General features: G+C 43.2%; 1 protein-coding gene and 1 long non-coding RNA gene across 2 annotated transcripts in view; one reads left to right on the plus strand and one right to left on the minus strand.

Annotated features, from left to right (window-relative positions):
- Positions 1-6,277, minus strand: part of LGI1 (leucine rich glioma inactivated 1) — a 34,474-nt gene extending 28,197 nt beyond the window's left edge. The window contains exons 1-2 of the mRNA XM_007187476.1: positions 5,705-6,277; positions 5,240-5,311 (exon numbers count right to left, since the gene is read on the minus strand). Of these exons, the coding sequence (XP_007187538.1) occupies positions 5,240-5,311; positions 5,705-6,171 (539 nt within the window). The 5' untranslated portion in view covers positions 6,172-6,277. The remainder of the gene's footprint in view (positions 1-5,239; positions 5,312-5,704) is intronic.
- Positions 6,138-18,979, plus strand: LOC103020072 (uncharacterized). The gene is made up of 6 exons (XR_003623860.2): positions 6,138-6,223; positions 6,478-6,581; positions 12,412-12,517; positions 14,202-14,357; positions 17,284-17,418; positions 18,648-18,979. It is a non-coding gene; the product is annotated as an uncharacterized LOC103020072 (long non-coding RNA).
- The last annotated feature ends 4,207 nt before the right edge of the window (positions 18,980-23,186 follow it).

Below are 23,186 nucleotides of genomic sequence, written 5' to 3' on the forward strand. Positions count from 1 at the left end.
TGCCGGCTCACCAGGGTTAGCCATTTTGGCATCACAGCTGTCATTGTAATGTCCTGTGATCATTTTGTAGCCTATATCAGCCATAGGCTCAACAATGGGCAAGAGTCACCATCCTCACCAATTAACTGAATATCATTTTGAACAAAATGAGAGAGCTTATCATGACTGCCTTATGATACATTCTTTGTGTTCACAAATTTGCTCTTCATCTTAATAATGCTTAACCAACATTTTTCTTTGGATGTCCTGTCAGACTGGATGAAGGCGGGACTTTGAACCTTCACAGGAGAGAGGCTAGTCAAAGCTGGGAGAGAACCTGGGCGGCAAATATGATTTGGTACTTGTCAAAGACCTAGAGGAAATCAGAGTGAGACAAAAGGGATTCAGGAGGTGGGTCTAAAGAAAGATTTTGGATGCTTTGCCTTTTAAGTTCCAGTACACTGGAAATATCTGTTGAAGAAGTTTGACATCATAATGTCATGAACAAATATCTCCTCATGTTTTTTTTTGGTTCAGCCCACTTTCCAGACGTCCACTCTATTAATTCACATGAAATCTGATTGTGTATACAAAACATACAGAAGAGCAGGTGCATGACTGAGACTATCTACTGATAGGAAAACAGGAATCCCTAGTATAAAATCTATAAAATATGAACTGAATTCAACAAACATATAGTAAGCAAGATCTAAGCTTATAACATCCAGGCTCTTTTCTAGGGCCTTGGCTATTGAGAATCCTCCGTGAGCCACAAGGGCAGATACAAGCACAGTTAGCTCTAAAAATGACAGGAAGAACTACAGACATCAGTAAAATCTACAGAGCCTGAGAAAATAGAGGTACTTCAGGCTGGTATGGATGGATCTTACAGTGTGTGTGTGTTGTGTGTGTGTATGTGTGTGTGCGATCAATACTGCGAGAGATGACCCTAGACAAATAGCCAAATTCTATTAATACCAACTCAGCTGTTCAGATGTTTCTCTGTCTCTAGGGAACCGTTAAAGGCTTCCAAGCATGAGGGTGACATGATGAGATCTGCGCCTCAAGAAGGTAACACTGATGGAGGTGGGGAGGATAGGGACCGGAAGCAGGGGGGACCAGTGCAGAAGCTCCCCAGCAGCCTGTAGAACAGTGATTGCAGCCTCAGTTAGGGCCATGGTCCTGGGGTGAAGAGGAGATGGCAGATTCTCATGCTGTTTCCTGTTGAAAGTGGACATGAGGGAGAGGTAACTCCTAAGTTTCTTGCTTGAATAATTGAGAGAATGAAATACACTTTCAGAGAAAACATTTGTTGTACAGGGCTGTGTGCACAGTCACAACAATTAATTAATTAAGAAGTTTAAAATCAGAGCTATGGGTCATTGGGCAGATTGTAGACAAAACAGCCTAGGTGATTGAAATTTTTACTTCTTTGTCCCTGTGGGCCATCAACTGGGCACAAAGAAAAACATGCTCATGCATAACCAGCCAATAATTCCTCTAGAAGCCCTCTTAGCTGATAGCTTTGGCTTGAGTTGTCACTGAAGATTGCTAAATGTTTCTTACATTTGTCATATAAGGAGGAATAGAAAAAGAGGCTAATCACTGTAAAGGTGAGATAGGCTATGGATATTTTTCCCTGGATAAATAATATTTTGAAGAACTGAATGATAAAATCTTAGTAAGGATGGACTTATGATTTATCTTGTTCATGCTGTTTGCTTTTCTGTTTTTTAGTTTTTGATTTCTTATGGGCTATATACTTATGTATTGATTGTGGATTAATAAAAGAAATGATGATATTTTTTCCCCAGAGGGATCAATTCTATTGCTTCAGACAAGATCAAATCTCACTGGAATAAATAGAATTTTTTCTGGTTACACCAAATCCTTATATAAAGATTTTTTTGTGTGCATGATACTAACCTAACCCTGTAATTTACTCCCTGCAAATAGAACTCTCTTTAGAGTTGGATAGCTTTAGTTTATTAAAAATCTTATCAACAAATGGCAATGTGGCCACATTTTATACTCTTAAATTTGAATTTTACTTCTGTAATGAGCCTATATCATTGGGGATTTTAGTCTGTGGTTGAGAAGAACAGGACTGTCCTGTGTGAATACACATTTCTGTAAATTGCCTTCACTACAAGTACCACTCCCTATCACTAAAAACAGACTAGAATGAATAATCATTGCCATTGGTTATGTTTCACAGCAGGCCTATGGAAACATGAATGAAATTACATTTGCTTGGGAAAGGTTTTGTTGCTATTGTTTAAAACCATAGGTGTTTTAAAAAAAAATAGGTTTGTATAACTAATCTGATGAATTTTTATTGGATAATTTTATTCTTCCTCTCTACAGAGTGTGGGCTTTTGTTTTTCTTGTTCTCCAACACACATTGCCAGCCAAGGCCTACCAGGATCTTTTCCCCAAAAACATTATATGTAACTTAAGGAGGCACTACGTCTGTTTCCCTCAGTACCCCAGGCTGACATTTCAAAAAGTACTTCTCATCCTGCCTTCTGCAGAAGGTCTGAAAAAGCATTTGGGGCCATAATGAAATTATCAGATTGTTAGGGTTGGCGACGGGAATGGGTCATTTCTTTTCTCTTTTCCACAACTTAGCAAGAAACCAACTGCCTTTGTACATCAATCAAGCAGAATCGATTCTGAAGTTTATCTCTTCACAGGATATGACAGGTCAGTTTGGTAATCCACGGTCACAAATACCATTAGAATTCATTGCAAACCCCAAGCAATGGCTGGTGTGATCCAGGTCTGGTCTGATGGCAAAAGTCATGCAAAGGCAAATAAGACCCCTGGGTCTTCCTGTTCCAGTGGGGGGCTTTCAGGGCAGTGGATGGCCCTGTCCTACAGAAAAACTCTTTCTGTCTGTGAGCCATGCATTCCCACCACTGTTATGATTATGGCCCTATTCATACTTGGAGCCTTTTCATTTATTTTCTCCTCAGTGAAAATGCGCTTATTAGACCCTTTCCCGAGGACAGGAGGAAACAGATAACATTGGACAGGGAGAATGGGGAGCAAAATCTTTAGGAAACAGGATCCTGGAGATCAGAGACAAACTCTGACCCTGGACAATTTTGCATAAGATCAGCACTGGCACAAATCTGCCACGTTGAGGTTAGCCAATGTGAGTTAAGTAAGGACATCCAGGGCAAGAATTACTCGCCCTTTTGTTATTTCTGAAAACTGAACTGCTTTTAGAAATAAGGGCTGGAATGTTCCATAGGAACTCAGAGCATGGAATGCAGGGGCATGGCACACACGCTCGGTGTGGGCTATTTAAAAACCAGTTCCTTGGCTTTCCTCTGTGATTCTAAATACGTGTAATCACATTACTCTGCAGCAGCCGGTAACTATTTCTATAACATTGTCCAGCATCTGTGTTTGCTGAGGCCGGGTCCACCCAGCAGAAACACAAAGTGGAGAGGTGCTAACTGATGAGGTTGATTGATCCAGGCTTTCTGTGTCACAGCTAATGACCATCCAGTGTTGGAATTTGAGTAGTATGTGTCAACTGACACTTCTCGAATTTTAAGGACTGATCTATTTAACTCTCCTGGGGAGAGAGAGGTGCCTTAGCTCAACAAAAGGATGCTTTCAAAATGAGCCATTTATGTATTTAACAAATAATAACATAGGCACAACTGATCACTTTCTCACATACAACCAATTCTTATCCTACGGAAGGATCCCAGCATTGAAGACTTTGCCCCTTTCTGTGCTAAAGACTCTGTCTTTTTTGAATTTGTTTGATGTACTAACACTTCCCCTAATCACACTATTAGCCATCAATCAAACAGATAAATCACTTAGGAATATTCTACTCAATTGTTAATCATTCAAAGACATTAGCTAGTAGAAGGACAGTAGCCAACATTATTACATAATGTCAAAACACTTGATCAGGTTTATGAAATGAAATAGTCAAACCAGTTTGGGGATTTCATGTAGACGAAACAATAGATTAAGTGATTTTTTTAAAAAGTTTTTTTAGCTTTATGTAAAAAGTTAAAACCCTACCATTTATAAAATGTGTAACCATTTGTCACATCCTATGCCAAGCATTTTATCTACTTAAATCTTATTTATCTCTGATAACTCTTCAAGGTGTCATCACCTCCATTTTACAGATGAGGAGGCTGAGGCTCAGAGAGAGTTAGTCATTTGCACATAATTTCATGTCTAGTTTCTAGGGAGTGGTAGGGTGAGATTTACACACAGGTCTCTCGCATTTCAAATCCATGCTGTTTGCCTCTGTATATAAAACCTCAAACGGCCAAAATGGCCAATTAAGGCAAGAAAACAAAAACCAGAAAACGAGCAAAAAAACTTGGGTCCAGGATCGTGCAGTTAAGATAACTACAGCTCAGTTGATGGACATTTGGCTGATTCCCCCCCTGGAACCGGTAACTACAACCCAGTCTGTGGCCTGACACCTGAGCACCGGGGGGGACCTCTTGCCCCCGTATGTGGTCCTGCTCTAAGAACTAACACTCCAGTGGCCAAACGTTACACGTCAGAACAAATTATCCATGTTACATTATGACTGTGGAGAGATCTGATTTCTTAGTCAAATATTATTTTTTGACTATTTTCAGACATCGACTGAATATATGGTTCCCTCATGGCTAACTTAACACACACAGCAAAGACTAATCCTTTGCACTGTCCTATATTAATATTTTCTTTCCCTCCTTATAAGGGGATGAGTTATAAATTAGATGAGATTAGAAAGCAGTCACTTGAGAATGAATATTTTAAGGAATTACCTAGAAAGAACTGAGATTTTTCTTCCCCACATGGTAAATCATACAGAGTAGCAGCCTGCCCCAGGTCCCCGAGGACAACATCTTGAGCGCATATGTTATGCTGGATTCTGTATTGACTAATTCAGAAACTCCAGGGTATAATAACCAAAGTTCCCAAGTCAAAAATGAAAGTAAAAGGGTGGAATGAAATGAAGATCATTGTTGCAACATTCCAACAACTTCATAAATAGCCATGAAAGTAGCCAGCATTACAGGTTAGCAAATTTACAATTGCAAGCATCAATCCGCACCGTTGGTGTCAAGTCACAAACAAACCCATCTACCTCACTTTACTGATATTCCTTTCCTCTCCAGAAATATAATCACATTTGACAAAATTAATATTGAGATCGTTTTACTAGAGGGTTTATCCAAATATATGCTATATTAAAAATAGTCATGATATAAATATTTCTCACAAGAGCTGCAGCGATGGTGTGAATAAAAAACTCCCTTCTGAGATTTCAGTAAAACCAGATCTCACAAAGGATCTGAAAGAAAACAAAACAAAACAACAAACAGACACACACAAAGAGACACACACACAGAACAAATCTTATGTTAATCCAGTTTAGCAAAACAGTCACTATTTGACACTATTTTATGAAGTACGATACTGTTCCTTCCCAGATGAAGTAGGAGAGATGAATCTGCTACAGGTTTCTCATAATAATGTTCAGGGGTGGAAGATATCTAAGCATGTTCTGTAGCAGCTAATAAAAATCAAAATTTCTAAATGCAGCAAAATGTTAGCCCTGTCAAATGGCCAAGCGTGCAAGAGGAATCTCTCCCCATGCCCTTCTACCAATACATACAAAGCCCCAAATACATCGGCTGGAATTTTTAAATTGTAAATTAGATACCAAAATGCTTACGGGCCTTACAATGAGATAACGTCAGGAGGAACGGTGCGTGGAATGGATCTGGCATTCTCACATAAAGCATTATCTTTGGTACAAGTACACACGGCAGGGCATTTTGGCTTCGCTGGTTTCTTCCCCTCAGTCAGCAAAAGCGCAGATAAGAGACATAGGCAATAAGCAATTCTTTTCAGGGGGTTGCAGGCATTTCCCATCCTTTGGCTTCTCTCTGATTCCATGCAGTCGAAAAAATATCCCCAAACATGAACAGGGCTTCTGGAATTCAGATGGTGATTGTCTTGCTTTAAGACCAGGTCACATAAGAGTCCACCCTTTTCCTTTGCCTCTGTCTCTCTGCTTTTCAAAACAGGGACCTGCAGCTGATTCGTGAGCTGCTCCTCGCTCCAGCGATGCACTGCTCGGGGAAGAGACCTGTGAGGTGCTGCGAGATGGGAGGGATCCAACTGCTCGAGGAGAGAGCGGACTTGCATCACCACGAAAACACTGAGCACAGACCAGCCTTCGAAGGCAAAGCGAAGTGATGTAACAGAAAATAAACAGCTTTCTGCTTGCACCGGGAGCCCTTTAATTGTTACCAAAAATAGGATGGCATTATGTCTTATTAGTGGGTGGGTGGGCCGGTGGGTGGGAGCAGTCATCTTGCATCGGATCTCAGCAATCTCAGAAACCTTTGGGAATTTGCTTTTCATGTGGCAAACAACCTAGTAAGAAAAGCTAGCTTTGGAGCCAGCCCTGGCTGGAAATATGAAGTGAAATGAAACTCTCTCCCTTTGCAGCTTTTGGCTAAAACCTTGGTATTTCTTGCTGAGTCCACCTGACTGATGCCATCGCTGAAAGACAAACAAGAACACATGGAGAATGTGACTTTCAGGGAATGAATGTGAGTAAATACTTTTCTGACACTTAACTGTCATAAATTATTGATTTTCATAATCCACCCCGCACCCTCCCCCCGCCCCCATGTGTAAGCCATTCCCTCCTCCCGAGGTGAGGGAGGGAGATAGAAGCGGTTCGTTGACTGCCTCTGTGTATAACCCGCCCTCCTCACCTCTCACACTCCCCCTTCTTCAGCGCTGGAACCAGAAGCCTGGAAGTAACTCCCTGCCAGCAGGAGGCAGCCAACTTTGGTTTCTAGGGCTCTGGAAAGGTCTGGCTGAGCCCAGGAGGCTGAGATACAGTGGGGAAAATGCCAACCTTAGAGCCAGAGACCTGGCTTTTTAGGGTCCAGTTCTGCCATGAACTAGCTGATGGTGCCTCTGGATCTATTCTCCTGTCTGTAAAATGGGCATGATAATGCAGATGTTCCATAAATATTACAAACATTAAATCCAAATGGTAGGGACTTCCCTGGGGGCACAGTGGTTAAGAATCCGCCTGCCAATGCAGGGGACACGGGTTTGAGCCCTGGTCCGGGAAGATCCCACATGCCGCGGAGCAACTGAGCCCGTGCGCCACAACTACTGAGCCTGTGCGCCTAGAGCCCGTGCTCCACAACAAGAGAAGCCACCGCAAGGAGAAGCCCGCGCACCGCAACGAAGAGTAGCCCCCGCTCGCCACTAGAGAAAGCCCCCGCGCAGCAACGAAGACCCAACACAGCCAAAACTAACTAATTAAATAAATAGATAAATAAATTTATTAAAAAAAAAATCCAAATGGTAGGCTATGTTACTGTCCTGTATGATGGGAAAGGGGATGTACCCTTAGAGAAGGAAACTCATTTAAACAGAAAAACAAGAGGCCCTGGCTTTGGGGCAGGGAGGTATAATCTGTGTGGGCGTGGAGATGCTTAGGATGGAGGAATAGACGCCTGGTCTTCTTACCACGCCGCAGGCGGCCATCCCTCAAGCTGGCACAGTTGGCCAGCGATGTCAGTCCACAGTCCTTTTTCTCTCAGCTTCTTAGACTGAAAGGAGTACAAGGACTCTTTAAGCAAATATGTGATTATGACATAAACTCATCCTGCATGGAGCTTGAGGCGTTGATGGTCCAACCTTTCCCTCTTGTAGGGAGCTCGCCCCTCGTTTACTTCTCTGTGAGCTCTGTGAGAGGAGGGCGGTGGCGGTCATGGTCATTCCCGTATCTGACTGCTGTCTGTTTACCCAGAAGACTGCAGCCTCCATGAAGGGAGGGACCCCTGGGTGAATCCAGCGCCGGGACAGCGCCCTGCTCGCCGCCGTGAACGGCAAGCGTGCCCTCATGAGCGGCCACAGCGCGCGGAGGCTCGCCGCGATCGGGACGTGCTCAACCCAGGAAACTCCAAACGGCTGCTCAGAGTTATCATGAAGGAAGTTAAGGACAATTCCCTGGAGAGACAATGAGTTCCAGGTTAAGGGGGAATGACAGAGAGGGTTGGCAGGAGCATTCCAGGTGGAGCAAGCAGCACTTGCACAGGCCTGGCCACCACCCAGAGAACCAAGGATGCCTCTGCAAGGTTTTAGGCAGCAGAGCGATAGGATCTGGTTTGTGTTTCAAAAGGGCCAGTAGGTTATTATCATTAAACCAGTTTTGGGGGGCTTGTAAATATGTTGGGGGTTTTTTTTGTTGTTTTGTTGTTGTTGTTTTTTTTTTTTTACAAAACAAGGAAAGAAAAGAGAAGTAATGATTTGAGAATGCATTCTACTCTTGCTTCTCTGTCCAGGACTCTATGGAGGAAGGGAGTCTATCACAGTGATTTTAGAAACCATGACCTATGGGCAAGCCCCACTTGAAACAGTAAAAGTGTCACTTAAAAGTTGGCTGCAAGTCAGATTTTTGTAAACTGAATCCTGCTTTGAGCGCACAGTGGAAACTTGCTCCGTGAAATAATTATGTGACGAAAATTTTATAGAAGATGGTTTTTATTCAAACAATCACCTACGCCCTAAGTTCTCTGACTTGTAAGTGATGTGTTTTGTAACTATAAAATAAAAACCCTGAGATCTTTTAGGGACCTCAGCGTTCTCGGCTCCAGTTACTGCGTGTTTGTGTGTTACAGATGGGAAGACTGAGGTACTGAGGGGTCACACAGATGAAAAGTGGCAGGGCCACCACTCTGCATGGGGTGACAGTCTGGCAGATGCTTGGTTAAACTGATCTGTGTAGGCAAACAGAATACTTCCTTCCCCTCTGATACACTTTCACATGTATCAAATTATCAAGATGGCTTGATCAGCCCTTGGCTTTGCGCTCTGTAGATGCCATCAAAGAAAGGGTGAGCAGTCTTTCATGTTTGACTTGGTTAAGCCAGGAGACCAAATGAATGCGGGAAAGAAATCATAGCCATAACTTCACTTTGCAGCTGTATTTATCTGGCGGTTCAGTTTGTCAGTTCAAGTGGAAAAAGGACCATAGTGAGTGGGGAGGGGGGGCCGGTTCTTTAAGGAGAAATTACAATGGGCATTCTGAAAAGACAGTAACTTTTTCTTGTGCTATGGCATTTAAAGCCCAGACTTGAATTTCTTATTCAATTAAAACGCCCGCTAAGATCAGGCACAATTTTAACTGTGTAATAACAGATTGCTGATGTTCTTCTAGGGAGGAGAAACCATTACAGGTTCCAGAATTGGATTGAGGAGGGAACTAGTGAGAGGAGGGCAGGTTGCTGCTATATTGAAGTCTTTTGTTTATTTCTTTATTTATTTGGTTGCACCAGGTCTTAGTTGCGGCTCGTGGGCTCCTTAGTTGCAGCTTGTGGGCTCCTTAGTTGTGGCATGTGAACTCTCAGTTGCGGCACGCATGTGGGATCTAGTTCCCTGACCAGGGATCGAACCCGGGCCCCTTGCACAGGGAGCGTGGAGTCTTATCCACTGTGCCACCACGGGAGTCCCTATATTGAAGTCTTGAGGGGCCTGGGGATGGGGCCCTGTTGCTGACCAAGCTTCCCTGCCCTCCTTCGGGAAGCCCTGGTAGGGCACAGAGAGGGTGTGGGAAGTGGGAGGGTAGAAGCTTAGGGCTTTCCACCAGCTTGGAAGCCTTTATATAAGTTTTGGCAACCCACCTGTGCATTACGGGGGGGCCTTGGGAGAAGGGCTTAGAAAGGATGAAAGCAGAGCTGGAAGGAGGCCCAGGGAGGTTAGGAGGCCTGGCTGAGGCAGGCTCACTGCCCAGTTCCAGCTCTGGAGGAGTAGCTGAGGGGATCCAGGGCTGGCTCTGCACTTGGCCAGCCATGTGACCATGGGCTAGCTCTCTAACCTTTCTAGGTCAGTTTTCTCCTCTGCAAAATGAGGAGTATGTATAACAGTACATATCACATAAAGTTGTTGAGAGAATGACGGACAATAATGTGTCTGAAGTGCTCAGCATGGGGTCTGTTACACGAAAGATTTATCATCATCATTGTCATCATTGCAATGGGACTTGAATTCTGAACATGGAACTTCTGATGTTTGGGAAGCAAAGTTCTCAGATAATAATGGGTTTATCTCAAGTGTATATTCACTCCAAGAAGCAGGCACTTCTGTGCAGGATGACAGACTGTGGCCTTGCCAAGAGTCTCTGCACATGAGGGAACCAAGAATCCTCCTGGGGAAGAAAGAACTCTCTCCCAGTTTGGGTGAGAGTAGGAGCACCCAAGCTTGGTCCAAGGATAAGGGCCAGAGCTGGAGAAAAAGAAGGTGGTCATGAACATGGGATGGAAATTTTTTTTTCTTCAATCCATTGCCCTTGAACATGTGTAATTTTGAGGGCGTAAGAAGAATCTACTTTGGGATCCCTGTAACAGAGAGTGTTCTCTCTAGTTTGGTGGGCACCACGGCGTTGCTTGTGGGTGCCATGGGGACCACACACAGTGCTCTGGCATCGAGAGCTGCTATAGAGATATGAGACCAACAGTATCCCCATCCAGGCCCATGGCTCAGACATCACCAGAATCACTGGATTTTCCACCAGGAGCAACTCACCCTTACTGTCCCACAGTAGTGACAGCCCCACAGACATAGGAAGTGGCAAATGATCCCAGCAGGGAGCCTAAGCAGCAGAGAAGGAAAATGAAGATGTTTGGGAGCGCATGTGCAACGTTCCCTGGCATTCTCAGAAACTGAAAGGGGTCTTTGAGGAGGGGCTGGCAATTCTGGGAGAGTTGATGAAAGCACAGAGAGAGAAGAACAGCCTGTGCTATGGTTCTGATCCCAGTTTTCCCCTCAGGCTGGTGACCTAGGAAACACACATCGTGCAAGTAAACAAATCATTATTATGAGCCTTAAAAGATCCAGCTTGGCCCTGCCTCCTTTTACACTCAGACATGCAAACTGGTGTCAGTTTAAGCAGCTTTCTCAATAGAGCAGGGTTTTTGAAGTAGCAAGTCAGCTGCATTAGTGGGTTGCAAAATCAGTCTAGTAGGTCAAGCAGAATTTTAAAGAATAAAATAGTTTTGAATCCAAAATTGGACTGTATTGCACCTATAAGAGTAGCTGTTGCCTTGTGAAGCCTTTGTTTCCATTCTTTGGGTATGTATGTGTGTGTGTGTGTTCAGGGTTGTAATATAAAATGTATTTCTTACAATTGGTTTATGACCTCCCCCCACCCCCCAAAAAAAAGAAAGAGAGAAAAAGAAAACATTACCTTACAGGATGTTGAAGAGCTTCACCCGCCCCAGAAGTCTGTGAAATGGCAGAGAAATGTTGATCTCAATTCCAGTAACTTTCACTTACTGATTGAGAGCAGCAATCAGACCTGTTGGAATATCATTTCTGTTATTTACTAGCTGTGTGACCTTGGGCGAGTTGCTTAGCTTCTCTGTGCCTCATTTTCCACACTGGTAAAGTGGAAGTCATCCCTTCTTTGCATTGTTGATATTAGGATTAGTGACAGTGCACGCGGAAGGCATGTCACAAAGAAGGCGTTCAATTTCTGATAACTCTCCCAGAATTAAATGGGAAGGGGGGAGAGGGCAGTGAGCAGAGGGCCAGATCTTAAAGATTAGAAGTAGTGTGTCACCAAGGACTCTTTGGTAGAGAGTGATGGACACTGACTCTGCCAACCTCAGCATAAAAGGACCTTCCTGCCATGGTGATGGAGTGACTCACAGAAGGGCTGTCCAAGCAGGCTTCAGAAATAGAGAAATTTGTGGGAGCTTGGGGATCTAGGCAGCAGGAGCTAATGGGCAGTGTCCTCTGGTGAATCCACTCCTATCAGTACTTATCCACATGTTCCTGCGGAAGGAGAGAGTCCATTGGGCTCAGCTGGAGTCAGGTACCCTCCCATTTGCCGTGGGAAGCCAGGGCACCTTGACTGGCAATCCCACCAAGAGTGCACACTGTGGGAGAGGGGTGGCTCCCCAAAGGAAGCTAAGGTGCTACTACCAGAAGCAAAGAGGATGGACGCTGGGCAGGCACAACGAAGGGACACTCACTACAGGACGTGTGCCAGCATCTGTTAGGCTAGGGCAAAGGGAAATGATAGCAGCTATCATCCCAAATCCATCCTCAAGATTTTAAAGCGCAATGACCAGGGGACAATTGAGACCAACAAATGAATAATTTCCCAAAAGTCAGCTAAACTCTTATGTCCTGACTGTGGAATCAGGGGATTTTCAACTCTTGTGGTCCAAGAGAACCGAAGTTTGACCAAGAGGGGAGTTGAAAAGGCAACAATAACAAAAGCTGACACTTACAAGATGCATATCATGTGCCAGCTGCTGTTCTAAGCACTTTATGAATATTAATTCATTTAATCCTCGCAACAATCCCATGGGCTAGATATTATTATTATTATTATTTTCTCTCTATTTATAGGAGAAGAAAAGGAGGTCCAGGAGGTTAGAGAGCATGCCCAGGGTTCCGCAACTGGTGAGGAGTGGCAATGGGATCTAACCCAGGCATTCTGACTCTGGTGCCCAAGGTATTAGTCACTACTGGACACTGCCTCTCCAAAGGACAGTGTGGGATGTGGGATACTGGGGGCTGCTTTGGAGGCCCATAGCGGCTCCCTGGCTAGGCACTGCTATTGAACTACAATTCCCAGCATGCAACTGGGCTATCATCTTAACCTCTTCCTCACCAAAAGTTCCTCACTGTCTTGGGTAAAAAGTTTTTTAATGGCAAAGGTGGCAAAATCTGGTTTCCCTAAAGCATGATTATGAGATGGGAGCATAAATGCAGTTGTCAGTGGGAGTAAATAGAGGCGAGGGTAATATTCTAGGTTAAAATATCCTCTGCAGTTTTTAGTGTTTGCAGGAAGACATTGGAGATCACCATGGGAAAGACTGTTTTTTAACTTGGAAATGTGTACCAGGTAAATGGCAATAAGGGTGTTTTAAAACACCCATTCTCAAACATGGCTGCACTTTGGAATCAGCTGGGGAAATAAAAAAAATACTTAATGCTTAGGTTACATCCCTAGAGGTTCTGATTTAATTAGTCTGGAGCGTGACCTGGACTTTGAGACTTTAAAAATCGCATTAAATTCTAAAGTGCAGCAAAATTTGAGAATCCTTGTTTTTGAAGGGAAATATTCAGGTGTAGCCATAATGATGAATCAAATTGTGACTAGCTCAAGGAAGCTTTTAAGAAAAAAGAGAGGGAGACACTCCAGGCTCTAAAAGCAGTGGTTCTCAGCCCTGGCTGTACATTAAGATCACTAAGAAAATGTTTTCAAAAAAATACAGATACCTCACCTCAGACCAATTGAATTAAAATCTCTGGGGCTGTATTTTAGGGCTGAAGCAACCCCGGAACAGTGGTTCTCAAAGTGTGTTCTTAGATTAGCAGCATCAGCGTCACCCAGAAATTTGTTAGAGATGCAAATTCTTGGGTCCCACCCCATGGTTTCTGGGGCGGGGCCCAGCAATCTGTGTTTTCACGAGGCTTCTAGGTGATTCTGATACACTTTCAAGTTTTGAGAACCCCTGCCTTGGGATGTAGGCTCCAGGCAGGAACCTGGTCTAACATGTTCACCAGCAAGCCTTGCAAAGTGTTAGAATGTGCTTTTTTAGTCTGTTATGTTCATGGCGCTCAAGGAACCACACATCCCAGTGTCCATGCCCTGTGCCCCCTCCCCTGGAAGCCAGGCTGGTCCTCCTTAACCAATAAAATGTGGCAGAAGTGATACTGTTCCAGTTCCAGGCTAGAGTCCTAAGAAGACCCAACAGCTTCTGCTTTTGGGCTTTTAGGAGCCCTGAGGTGCAATGTAAGATGTCAGGCTCCTTGTGAAAAGACCATACAGAGAGTTAGAAATCCTGAGACTGTAAAGAGAGATCCAGCCACCCTATCATCCAAGCTGAGTTCAGCCCCAAATAGATCTGCCAGGTGAATGCAGCCACAAGAGTGACCACTGGCAAGACCAGCAGAAAAAACTCCCAGCTCAGCCCAGACCAGATCAAAGAGCTGTGAGCAAATAAAATGATTGCTGTTTGAAGCCAGTAAGTTTTGGGTGGTTTGTTAATGCAGGAACAGGAAGAAAAAAAAAAAAGAAAAGAAGAAAGAAAAAGAAAAAGAAACACTGCTCAATAAATAGTTGTTGAACTAATGGGTAAAAGTGCTATAGGGACATGGAGCTGGAACATAGCCTCTCTCCTTTGTCAAAGGAGGAAAAACAGGAGTTGGAAAGAAAGCAGGGATATTCTATCCAGTTGATGAAGAGGGTGGCTAAGAAGAGAATTTTGACCAGAAGCCAATAATGCTATAACCATACCCAGACAGCAAAGGCCCACAATGCCCAGCCAAGAATAGAAGAATTAAAGGTACTCTTTCTTTTAACTTTTATTTTATTGAAGTATAGCTGACTTACAATGTTGTGTTAGTTTCAGGTGTACAACGAAGTGATTCAGTTATATGGGTATGTATAATATATTTGTATATGTGTATATATATATATTCTTTTCAGATTCTTTTCCATTATACGTTATTACAAGACATTGAATACAGTTCCCTGTGCTCTACAATAGGAACTTGTTGTTTATTCATCCTACATATAATAGTTTGCATCTGCTAATCCCAAACTCCCAATCCATTCCCCCCCCACCTCTCCTCCCCCTTGACAACCACAAGTCTGTTCGCTATGTCTGTGAGTATGTTTCTGTTTCATAGATAAGTTCATTTGTGTCATATTTTAGATTCCACATATAAGTGATATCATATAGTATTTGTCTTTCTCTTTCTGACTTACTTCACTTAGTATGATCATCTCTAGGTCCATCCATGTTGCTGCAAATGGCATAATCTCATTTTTTATGGTTGAGTAATATTCCACTGTATATATGTACCACATCTTATTTATCCATTCATCTGTCAATGGACATTTAGGTTGTTTCCATGTCTTGGCTATTGTAAATAGTGCTGCAATGAACATTGGGGTGCATGTATCTTTTCGAGTTATAGTTTTCTTCGGATATATGCCCAGGAGTGGGATTGCAGGATCATATGGCAACTCTGTTTTTAGTTTTTTGAGGAACCTCCATATGTTCTCTATAATGGTTGCACCAATTTACATTCCCACCAACAGTGCAGGAGGGTTCCTAAAGGTACTAACTTTTGCTACCACATATTGAATGCTGATTATGTGCCAAGCATACAGATGAAACTTTTTTCCTATATTAGTGTTCACTAACAATATTATGTATTTATAATATATATTATACATCTACATTATATAATATATAAATAGTATATTATATATAATATTATGTAATTATATATATTTGAATTATATATTGATTCTTCTCAACAAGTTTGTATGATAAGTACTATTATTACCCCATTTTACAGAAAAGGAAATGAAAGAGCAAAGAGGTTAAATCATTTGCCCAAAGTCACATAGCTACTATTAATTGGAACTCAACCCATATTTGTCTGATTCCCAAATTTAAGCTTTTAAGCACACAGTAGGGCCAACCTATTCAGAAAAACTGAATAGTGACCCAGATTGTAGAATCTGATAGATCTGAGTTCAAATCTCAGTATTGCCACCACTGGCTGTGGGATCTTGTTCGAATCACTTAACCTCTCTGGGTCTCAATTTCTATGTGTAAAATGAGATTAATAATGCTGACCTCACAGGCTTTTGACAAGGTCGGGTGAAACTGTGTCAATGAAAGCATTTGATATGAGTAAGTTATCAAATAAGTATGAGGGGTTATTATCCCGTTCTAATCTCGCTTACTGAGTTAAATTCCATCCTCCCTCCGCAACTGGCTCTTGCCTCTGATTCTTCCTCCTCTGTTTTATTTCCCTTTGTTGTAAGGGTACCCAAGATTTGTTTTAATCAGGTGTGATAAGACATGCAGACGTGGAAATAACTGTCATGAAGGAAGAAGTTGTGATAGTTTCCTGGAGTATAAAACAGGAGGCGGGGCTTCCCTGGTGGTGCAGTGGTTGAGGGTCTGCCTGCCAGTGCAGGGGACACGGGTTCGGGCCCTGGTCTGGGAGGATCCCACATGCCGCAGAGCAACTGGGCCCGTGCACCACAACTACTGAGCCTGCGCGTCTGGAGCCTGTGCTCCGCAACAAGAGAGGCCGCGATAGTGAGAGGCCCGCGCACCGCGATGAAGAGTGGCCCCCACTTGCCGCAACTGGAGAAGGCCCTCGCACAGAAACGAAGACCCAACACAGCCATAAATAAATAAATAAATAAAATTAATAATAATAATAATAAATTTTTTAAAAAAAACAAAAAACAGGAGGCATGGCACACCATGCAGGGGGGCCATGTGGGGAAGCACTAGGGTTGGTCAGGAGGCAGAGGGAGTAAAGAAAAAATGTGAACAAGAGCCTTTATTGCACTAGTTGAATAATCTCAGTGGGCTTTGGGGCACTGGAGCTGCCCCTAATGATCTGGTACCTGCCTCTGAGATAATTAGTGGTCTGGAATGTGAGAGCCCAGCAGAGGAGGTGGTTGGAGATATGGACTCTGCATTGGTTGGTTTACATGTGAAAGATATGTTCACAGGTGAGTCATTTACTATCTCTAGGAATTGGCTAACCCTGGGAGGGGCAGTCCTTCCAAAGTCAGCAAGGGCCCGGATGTCAAACCTTTAGAATAAAGAAAATAAAAAGACATGCTTAATACATCCTTCCAGCCACTCCTCAATAGCAAGCAATTGACTGCGCTGCTCTAAGAGCACTGGGAACAGCACGGAAGCCTGGGTAACCACCCATTAGGAGTGGTGGTCTGCAAGGAAGGGAGTAGGAAGGTCAGTGAATCCAGGAGAATTTCAGCCCTGGCACTATTTAGTTTACCAAGATTCCAAGCCCATCACAGAGTGGAACCTAGGTAAACAGGATGAAAGGCAGCAAGTTGTACTGCTTATGAAATCCTCCTTGAAGGCAGGACCCACGATTTATTTATCTTTCTATTTCCTTGAATGAATGATTATTCAGTAGGAAAAACAGCTAAAATGGCCTTATAAAAGAGAAAAGATAGAGCTGTGGGCTGGTACTTTTCTTTACTCTTAAAAAAAAAACAAAACTTTGTTTTGCTTAATTTTTATTCCCAAAGGTAAGTAAGCTGAGTTTACACATTTTCATTACTGTCCTCAATATTGAGAAGAAACTGAATTAGCTATGGATTGGAGAACGTTGCTTATGTCCCCAAAGGAAGAGCCCCTTCTGGCTCACGATGGTGGGAGAAATTGAACCAGCCATGCTTTCTTTCCCTGGTTAAATTTTCAGGCGAGGAAAAAGGATGTAATTGATGATGAAGATGTTGGTGATGATAAGGATAATGATGATGATGACCTAGTGATAATGACGATGATGATGATAATTAAGATGACAACGACGATGATGACGACTGACACTTAACAGGTGTTTATAATGTGCCAGTCACTGTTGTAGGTGCTTTAGAACCATTACTCCATCTAATCTTAACATACATAGTTTGGCTATTATTGACTCCCAATTTATTTATTTATTTTTTCCACACACACACACACACACACACACACACACACACACACACTGTATTTTATTTTTACAAGAGATAAATAGACTGACACCAAGCATTGTACGTGGATGACCACAACAAAATCAACAATGATTGCAATTACCAAACATGAAACACACTCATACTATGTCATAATATTGACATTCAGTCCAGTAATCCTCCACCGTAACAGCTCCTTTACTTTGCAGTGAAAATTGATTTGTATATTCTTTGCCTCTGTGACTCCCAATTTATAAATGAGGAAACTGAGACACAGAGGCTAGGCAGCTTGCCCAAGATTAAGAGATTAATCTGGCTTTAAACTGAGGCATTCCATGCTCTTAATCACTCCACAGCACTGTTTCCTTGCTTCAGGGTGGTTTCTTGAAACAAAGATGATCTCAGCTTATTCACACCAGGGCAGGCAAGAGGTGTGTAAGTGCAGAACCCCAGTGAGGTGATGTGTATTGAGCCTTTGTGCTAGCCTGGGCATGTAACCAGGGTTGATCCTTGGAAGAGCTGTGGCGTATGGGAAGTTTGTCTCTGGGACATGGAAGGAAGGGAAATGGGTTAAGATCTGGTTCTGTCATGGATGAGTTATATGACATTGGGCACAGCTCTTGAGAACTAGGTTCTGGTTTTCAAAGGAAGCTCTTGGGCTGGATGATCTCTATGGATCCTGTCCATGTCAACTGCCCCTGCCAGAAATCCTGTTAGAGGCTAGATTATTAGAAAGGCAAGGAGAGTGTTGAGCAATTTCTTGAACATCCAAACGTAGTAGGTAATAGCTATTTGGGTGCCCTGAGGAGGTCTGAAAACTTGGGGCTTAGTTGCCTCCTGCTTCACTTTGGGCCATATGCCTGTAGCTGGCGAATGGATAACATCACTCGTGGCTATTCCTGGATGCTCAGAAAACCTGAAAAGAAGGAAGGAATGATTATTTAGTGAGAAGAATATTACAGAAGACACTGGGGAGGGCAGGGTAGGGAGGGAGGACTTTTCATTATTTTGGTCTTAGAAACCCCAGTGGATATCGACTAAGGGCAGTACTGCCTTCCTGGGAAGTGTTTGGAAATGGATAAGAGCATTTCTGTTCTCACCCTGGCTGCAGTTGTTGGACTGGAAATGCTAACATCCTGAAACTCTTGGGACCTCCACACACAACGAAGAATTGTCCAGGCCAGCATGCTCTGAGCGTTCCCACTGAGGAAGAATAAAAGAAGTTCTCATAGTGGGGAACATAAAAAACTTCTTTGTGCATTTTTCTGAACATTAATCAATAATCCATTAACTCAGGGAAGCTGAATGCTCTTCACACAGAATCCAAAACAAATTGACAGATATCCTCTGGCAAGAACTCTGGAGAGGCTGTGTGGCCTTGGACAAGGCGTTTCATTTCCTTAGGCCTCAGTTTCTCCATCTTTATAGCACTAACATTCTATAACTTCCTAATTCCTCTCCTCAGAAAGGAGAAATACCTTGTAAAAATCAAGGCTTGGGGCTTCCCTGGTGGCGCAGTGGTTGAGAATCTGCCTGCCAATGCAGGGGACATGGGTTCGAGCCCTGGTCTGGGAAGATCCCACATGCCGTGGAGCAACTAGGCCCGTGAGCCACAACTACTGAGCCTGCACGTCTGGAGCCTGTGCCCCGCAACAAGAGAGGCCGCGACAGTGAAAGGCCTGTGCACCGCAATGAAGAGTAGCCCCCGCTTGCCGCAACTAGAGAAAGCCCTTGCACAGAAATGAAGACCCAACACAGCCAAAAATAAATAAATAAATAAATAAATGTATTAAAAAAAAAAAAAATCAAGGCTTGGAAAGCCTTTGTTTTTCTCATTTTGTGTATGGCAGATACATGTACTGTAGTTAACCGAAATGCATATGGCAAAGCTTAAATCGAAAGTATACAGAAGCATACTTTATTGACTCTACCGACTATAGCTAATAATACAGTGTTGCATATTTGAAAGTAAATCTTGTAAGTTCTCATCACAGGAAAAAAATTTTTGTAACTATGTAGAGTTATGGACGTTAACTAGGCTTATTGTGGAGATCATTTTGCAATATTTACAAACATGGAATCATTATGTTGTACACCAGAAACCATACAATGTTATATGTCAATTATACCTCAATTTAAAAAAAGTATACAGAAGGGACTTCCCTGGTGGTCCAGTGGTTAAGACTCCATGCTTCCGCTGCAGGGGGCATGGGTTCGATCCCAGGTCAGGGAACTAAGATCCCGCATGTTGCGTTGCGCGGCCAAAAAATAAAAGGTATACAGAAGCAAATGATCCCAGAATGTTTTTGATAAAGTATGAGTTTAGCTATTTAGCATTTTCTATGGAAATATGTTTGAATTTTTCAGAGTCAAACAACAAAAATGTAGGCAAGACCATGGTAGGCCAACCTTCCTACTGGCTTAAAAAAAAAACGTTGTTAGGGAATAAAACAAGCATAATTCTAAGTCACGGTCAAGGTGAACATAATTGGTCCAGAAAGCGGTGGCTCTAAGAGGCGTTGCCCCAGAGTGAGACTTGTTTATTAGAATATAAATTTGAAAATATTACTCACCTTCCTTCTTCTTCTATTTTATGCGTGAATTATTCCCAAGATAGTTATTAGCAGTCTTTTTTTTTCTTAAAAGAGACACTCCTTCATCCTTTCAAGGAGACTATTAACTGCCTTTTTTGTTTGTTTGTTTTGCTTTATGACTCTGAAATTAAAAGGAAAAACGTGTAACTAGACTGCTCATGCTGGAAACTTGAACTTCATGATGTTGGATTTCAGGCTTGTTGTTTTTGTCTTATCCCTTTAGAAAGACTCTGTTTTGTTTGGCTTTATATTCTCATTCTGGAAGAACTGAGAGCTTTCCATTGCTATCTGTGACTTGTGGCCTTTATTACACTCATTCGTTTTGGTAGAAATGATGACCCAAGAAGGTTGGAATTTGACCCCAGAAAATGACAAGGGAATGACGGAACTGGTTTCGACCATAGGGTTAGTGCCCTGCTGGTTCAGGGCAGGATGGGCATCAGCAGTGGAAAAGCACGGGGCTTTGACACCAGCCCCGCTCTTGGCCTCACATTTGCACCGCCCCTACTGCTCCCAGCAGTGGAGCGAGGGAGATGGAGGAATCAGTACTTACTGGGCCTCCTATGGGCCAGGTGCTCAACTGATCATCTTACCTGGCTTGCAAATGAGGCATTATCACCCTTACTCTGAGGACTCAGAAGGTCACAGTGATTCAACAACTTGCCCAAGACCATACAGCTTGGCTTCAAATTGACTTCTATCAGTTTCCAAATGTTAATCATGTAATTTCTTACTTTTGATGTATATGAAATTATAGACAGTTCTTGAGGCCTTGTCTGTGTGAGGCAAGTATTATGTAAAATGTCTGTATGGCATTGTTTGTTTATATATATTGTATGAGGCACAGAAGTGACCGAGGCTGACCCAGCCCTGGCTCTGGAGGCTCTCTGGGGAAACCTGGGGGACTCCTTGGTCATCCCAATCCAGTAGGATGCAGTCTAGTGTGGTGGCTACAACTCAAGTCCTGGCTTTGCCACTTACCATCTAAGTGACCTTGGGAAAATTTTTATACTTTGTCATCCTCTGTTTTCCTCATCTGTAGAATGGAGATAATACTAGTACCCACCTCACAGGATTGCTATGAAGAGGAAATGAGATACTGTAAGATATGTTTAGCATAGAAAGTTATTATCATTCTGATCTGTCTCCTGCTATTCAAGGTACACTTATAAGAGCCTCCACCTCCTGAAGCTGTCAGAATGACTGAGGGAGGGGGATGAGAGGAAAACTCAGGCCTGAGGATGGGGGAGAAGAGACTAGAATGGCAGCCTACCTGACCCAGACTATATCCCTCCACCCCAGGCTTGGGTAATAGGTACCCTAATTCTAGTCTGAGGGTGAATCACAGCCCAGAGATGGCATTTCCTTCTGTCCCCCTCCTAATATTTTATTTATTTATTTATTTATTTATGACTGTGTTGGGTCTTCGTTTCTGTGTGAGGGCTTTCTCCAGTTACGGCAAGTGGGGGCCACTCTTCATCGCGGTGCACGGGCCTCTCACCATCGCGGCCTCTCTTGTTGCGGAGCACAGGCTCCAGACGCGCAGGCTCAGCAATTGTGGCTCACGGGCCCAGTCGCTCCGCGGCATGTGGGATCCTCCCAGACCAGGGCTCGAACCCGTGTCCCCTGCATTGGCAGGCAGATTCTCAACCACTGCGCCACCAGGGAAGCCCTGTCCCCCTCCTAGAATAGAGCCAGATGTCAGAGGGGCTCTCAAATGAGAGCATCAACAGTCTGAGCTGATTGTTAAAGTTTTTTTCAGGAAAACAACACTTTCCCCCTTTTGTTCCTCTTCTGGACCAACACTGAAGTGAGTTGTGATGGACATAGGCTTAAGTGGAGTATCCATCATCTGACATTTGACTGTAATTATATTGCTCAGATTAGAGCTAAGTAAACACTGGGTTTTTTTTTTTACTATGGACAAATGAATCTTATTTCTTGCTCAGCATATTTGTCTCAGTTGATTCATCCGATAAGTGTGTATGAAGTGTGTTCTCCATATGAGGCACAGCATGGCACCCAAAGAGCTCCTGCCCTCAAACATCACACGGTCTAGGGGAGGAGACAAGAATTAAACAAGAGGAAACAAGTGAGGTGAAGGCTGAGTTAGGGGACATTCAGGCTGGTGGGGCAACAATAGCAGCAACAGAATCCAGACTAAGGTGTCAGGAAAGTTTAAACTAAACAAGGGGCTCCAACTCTGCCTTAATCTATCCTAGCAGCCTCCCCAGGGGCCCAGCTTCCCTGTGGATGTCAGATGGCTGCAGCAGTAGAGAGTGTCTCACTGCAGGCCCTCTGCTCCCAAAGACCTGGGAAACCTGTTCACTCTTTTGCTTCCAAATCCTCACAAAGATGGCCAAGGTTCTAAGAAATAGTTTCTAGGGAAAACCAGGGAACAAGGAGAATAATGCCAAAAAAAAGTTGCAAGAAGAAAAAGTTTTCATGCCTCTGTAGGGAAAGATAAACTTCTCCTCTACTCTCTTAGGTTCAGTACCTGGACCGTGCAAATTAAACTGACAAAAAGCAGTTTAATAAGAGTGAAAAAAAGTATTTAATTACATACTTATGCACAGGCGTTCACAAGGAAATGTGACTCAAGGAGGTGTAAGAATTGGGGGCTTATATATCTTCTTAATAAAGTATGGAGAAGAGGCTAAACAAAGTAAAAAGGGGTTTGGGGCCTCTTGGGGGGTGGGTAAGTTCTGGGAGGTGACTAGGGCATATGTGGTGGATAAAAGTTGTTTAGTAAGGTTTGTTATGCAGATAAGGGTCCTCTCAGGTGACAAGAATTTTCTCCTTAGTAGTTCTTTTCCTGGTACTAGAGACAGAGACACGTTTAGAAATGGAAATTTATGTTACCTTTACAAAGGGAAATTTATACTCTGCTTTTAGGTAGGAAGGGACAGGGCAGAGAGATAATTGCTCTCAGCTCAAAACAATCCTAAAAAAAGTGGCATATTTTGGGGTTACATACTCTGATCACCTTCATTGGGCCGTGTTTGGGTATTGAGCATTGTGCTTAGAACCTTTATATCTATATTGCATTATATCAT

The sequence above is a fragment of the Balaenoptera acutorostrata genome, chromosome 16, assembly GCF_949987535.1.
Source record: "Balaenoptera acutorostrata chromosome 16, mBalAcu1.1, whole genome shotgun sequence".
Classification (NCBI taxonomy): domain Eukaryota; kingdom Metazoa; phylum Chordata; class Mammalia; order Artiodactyla; family Balaenopteridae; genus Balaenoptera; species Balaenoptera acutorostrata.